The sequence below is a fragment of the Microtus oregoni genome, unplaced genomic scaffold (genome assembly GCF_018167655.1).
Source record: "Microtus oregoni isolate MIOR12 unplaced genomic scaffold, Mior012 000062F_ref0000492, whole genome shotgun sequence".
NCBI classification, from domain to species: Eukaryota; Metazoa; Chordata; class Mammalia; order Rodentia; family Cricetidae; genus Microtus; species Microtus oregoni.
The window spans coordinates 4,431,679-4,436,082 of NW_024543872.1; the positions used below are offsets into that span (position 1 = coordinate 4,431,679).

Below are 4,404 nucleotides of genomic sequence, written 5' to 3' on the forward strand. Positions count from 1 at the left end.
AAAACAGAGAAATAAAGAGCCCTTTGCGGACCCATTTGTCGACCCTGATCTTGGTTTCATTCAGCACCCAAGCTCAGCTTCTAGTTCCCATATAAGACTCTCCTTCCCTGGTCTTTACAAAACAACAACCCCACAAACAACAAAAACCTCTCTCACTCACACAAAAGCCCACCTTGCGAATGAATGGAATATTAACGACTGCTTAACAGTTGTACCATTGGCAGGGCGAAACCCATCCCTAACAGCTCTTTCTACAGATTGCCAGTGAGACCCGAGCAGCTCGAAGAGAAACGCACCTACTGTACGTGAAAGGCTGGTGCAGATTTTCCTCCCTATCAGTCTAACCTCCTGTGTTGATGCATGAATGCTGGTACCCACTTACAGGGATGCCAGATGATCAGTGCAGAATGAAGGTCCCAAGAGAGGATCACATGGCTCTCTCTGCCCTGTGACGTCACTAGCAGATGGCATGGGTACCAGCTCTGGCAGTTGGCATCAATGTCACTTTTTAGAGATCAATGAGATAGTGCAGATACACACAGATCTAGAGGCTCCAGGAGACGATGCGACACTCAGCCTGAAAAGATTTGGAAGATACAAAATGAAAACTGATTATTGAATGAAATTAAAACCTAAGGTAATATAAATAAAGATATACTCAATTGATGCTGGCTTTGCATGCAAGTATTTAAAGATACAGTATCACTGTCTTAGAGTATTTCTATGTTCTTTACCATCTATAAGTTCTTATCATATTTCATTCTTATGATATAATTATCATATACTTTCACTGTTTTTATGTAACATTGTAAATGTGTGGACATTGTGTGTGTGTTTGTGTGTGTGTGTGTGTGTGTGTGTGTATAGGGGGCTGGAGATTGTTAAATTAAAAGTCTCTGCTTTAATATATCTATTTGGTTGAATATTTTAGACGAAAATATTTGCTGCTTTATCCAACAAAAACCAAAATTGCATTTTAAACACAAATTATTTCCCCCTTTCATTTGGGATTCTGAACACACGTGCACAATTGCATGCAGAATCCTCGGACCGTTCCTGTCCGATAGTAGCTGGAGGGAGACTTCCGTGGCTCTTAGAACAAAAACACTAGGAGCGGAACAGCAGTAAACAGACAATTACATTGGGGGGATTCTTAGATGTTACAGCAGTCACAACATTTGCTTTGATTTAAAAGAATGTCAGTAATGATTGTGGTTTTTTTCATTTGTTTATAGTTTTATTTTCAAATTAGCCTAATATCCCTTTCCTTGAGGCTGAGAAAACAGTACTCTTTTTACATACTTCTTTACTCACCAGGAAAAATTCAATTTAAAAATGGATCTTATTGATATTTCCTTTAACTTTGTGTATTCCACACTCACTTATCAAAATTTCTACCTTGAGGTTGAGAGGAAACAAAGTTGGGGGTTAATATTTTTTTCTGACAAACCCTCTCAAATTTGTCAGCTGCAGAGAGAGGTAGCACCTTTCGTTTTAAAAAATTGGTTTCTCTTCTATTTTGTTCTCAGGGGAATTAGAATTAATGAAAGTCTGCATTATTATATCATGCTTTTATTTGCTTGAACTTCACTTTGTGTGTGTTAAAAATCCATTTTAAAATCCAAGAGAAATAGGAAATGTGATGATTTCTAATAGGTTTTTCCTTTTATATTTTCTTTTGATAACGTGCCTGTATAAATTAATGTGACTGCATGGATCAATGTCTTTGTGATTTCTGATCTATGCAAACTCAATTTTTTTATTTAATATAAATGCAAGTTCTGGAATCAGTCTTTTTCACGTGCTTTCAGAGCCTTGTGATTAAGTCATTAAATAAATTTGAAGTAGATCAACTCTAAAAATGAAAACACTTTAAATATTGTGCTGGCATTTTTTCCAGGTAATTTAAGGTTAAGGAACCATGTTAACACTACCGTTTGACGAGTCTGTCATAATGCCCGAATCCCAGATGTGCAGAAAGTTTGCTAGACAATGCGAGGATCAGAAACAAATTAAGAAGCCAGAGAGCTTTCCCAAACAAGTTGTCCTTCGAGGAAAGAGCATTAAACGGGCCCCTGGAGAAGAAACCGAGAAAGAGGAGGAGGAGGAAGAGAGAGAAGAAGAAGATGAAAATGGCTTGCCCAGAAGGAGGGGTCTCAGGAAAAAAAAGACCACCAAACTACGACTGGAAAGGGTCAAGTTCAGGAGACAGGAAGCCAATGCGCGCGAGAGGAACCGGATGCACGGCCTCAATGACGCTCTGGACAATTTGCGAAAAGTGGTCCCGTGTTACTCTAAAACCCAAAAACTGTCCAAAATAGAAACTTTACGGCTGGCCAAAAACTACATCTGGGCACTTTCCGAAATTCTGAGGATTGGCAAGAGACCAGATCTGCTCACGTTCGTCCAAAACTTATGCAAAGGTCTTTCCCAGCCAACGACAAACTTGGTGGCAGGCTGCTTACAGCTCAACGCCAGGAGTTTCCTGATGGGTCAGGGTGGGGAGGCTGCACACCACACAAGGTCACCCTACTCCACATTCTACCCACCCTACCATAGCCCTGAGCTGGCCACTCCCCCAGGGCATGGGACTCTTGATAATTCCAAGTCCATGAAGCCCTACAATTACTGCAGTGCATATGAATCCTTCTATGAAAGTGCTTCCCCTGAGTGTGCCAGCCCTCAGTTTGAAGGTCCCTTAAGTCCTCCCCCAATTAACTATAATGGGATATTTTCCCTGAAGCAAGAAGAAACCTTGGACTATGGCAAAAATTACAATTATGGCATGCATTACTGTGCAGTGCCACCCAGGGGTCCCCTTGGGCAGGGTGCCATGTTCAGGTTGCCCACCGACAGCCACTTCCCTTATGACTTACATCTGCGCAGCCAATCTCTCACTATGCAAGATGAATTAAATGCAGTTTTTCATAATTAATGAGGAAAATGAAAATAAACAGTGGTCATTCACCTCCCACTCTAATTAAGAGAAAGCAGATGCTTGCAGGCCGAGTAATTGGCACAACTCTATCTAAGGTGTTTACTAGTTTCCGAAGTGTGTTTCAACCATTGTGAACATTTTCTATGTCATAATAAATCTCTTTTTCGTATGAGAACCTCTTTTCCTTCCCTTTTGTCTGTATCGCACTGTGATTCTCTCTCTACTGGCAGGATTTTTCTCTCCTGTTTCAGTTTCTTTTAAATTCACTTAATTTGTTGAACAAGGTGTCTAAGAATATATTGCTGAGTAAGGACATGCACACAGCATAACTCAATGTCTATTTCAGTTGTACAGTAATTATGAAAATGCATGTTATAAAAATCAGATGAGTAAAATGTGTTTATAATTACTAGAACTCATATATGTATTTCTGAAAATTGAGTTTTTTAAAATATCGAGAGCTAACCATGAAATTAAAAGACGCATTTGAGGATGTACAACCGTATTAAAAGCTATGCAATTTTCTGTTTATTAAGGACAAAACTAAATGTATTCGACTGGTAAGAACTATTCCTCTTCAAGCATTTGCAGAGGAGGAAACACAGTGTTTGGGGGAGGTTGGCAGTATCATAATTTGGGGACAATTATTTCAATCATGAAGAAAAAATACTAGCACTTGTATTGTTCTGGATTTTTCTGTACAGGTTCGTTATAGTGTATAATTGTGTTTTCCACCCTACAGTTTAAAAGCAATTAAACATAGATATTTCCACTTCTAAAGGATATCTATTAGCCGTGATATTTTTGCATGATACTTATTATTTCCTGACACACAGCTGCTGTCAGTCTCCAGTGCCTCCTCCTCCCCATTTTAGAAATATTTCTGGATTAAAGGGCTCAAACAAATTTCTTTAAAAAAAAAATAGTCAAAGCGTTTTCCAGAATTTTCTTTTGAAAGTATCTTAAATAAAAGAAAAGGCACCCATGAGGGTTGAACCCCCTGGGGAAACAATGGTAAATCCTGCTAACCTTCAACTCCAGCCTAAATTCGGCGACTGTTTTCCAACAGCCCCCAGAGCCAGTGTTAAAAACGGAAGCTTTTTCTCTGGGCCAGTTAAACGCTCGGCCGATTAGAACCTAAATTCTGTGTGATTAAAAGTTTCTTAACAAAAGGCAAGCAAAAACTTAGTTTAATACGTCTAGAGAGCTAGCTTCTTAAAACAGGACTGAGCCGCTCCTAGAATAAAAGCGAAGCAAGGTGGTCTTGACCTCCTCCAAGATACCCTGTGGGGCAGGTCTGCTTCCCGGGGTGCGGGTGCGGGAAGTGGTTAACTGTGTGGCCTGGGGAGGACAGCGGGACACGTGTGCAGCAGCGCGGAACTCCGCGGGCACCGCCCAAACTAGCACAAGCCCAGCCAGGCTCCTGGGGCAGAGTTGGGAGGACGCAGAGGACCTCTGCCTGCCTT

At 40.5% G+C, this 4,404-nt stretch overlaps 1 protein-coding gene across 1 annotated transcript; it reads left to right on the forward strand.

Moving 5' to 3' along the window:
• The first annotated feature begins 366 nt into the window (after positions 1-366).
• Positions 367-3,713, forward strand: Neurod6 (neuronal differentiation 6). The gene is made up of 2 exons (XM_041640254.1): positions 367-637; positions 1,901-3,713. The coding sequence occupies exon 2, from the start codon at positions 1,922-1,924 to the stop codon at positions 2,933-2,935; it is 1,014 nt and encodes a 337-aa protein (XP_041496188.1). The 5' UTR covers positions 367-637; positions 1,901-1,921; the 3' UTR covers positions 2,936-3,713.
• Positions 3,714-4,404: the final 691 nt, after the last annotated feature.

Excerpts from the sequence above, each read along its gene's own strand:
- Neurod6 (XM_041640254.1), top strand. The coding sequence starts at position 1,922 with ATGTTAACACTACCGTTTGACGAGTCTGTCATAATGCCCGAATCCCAG.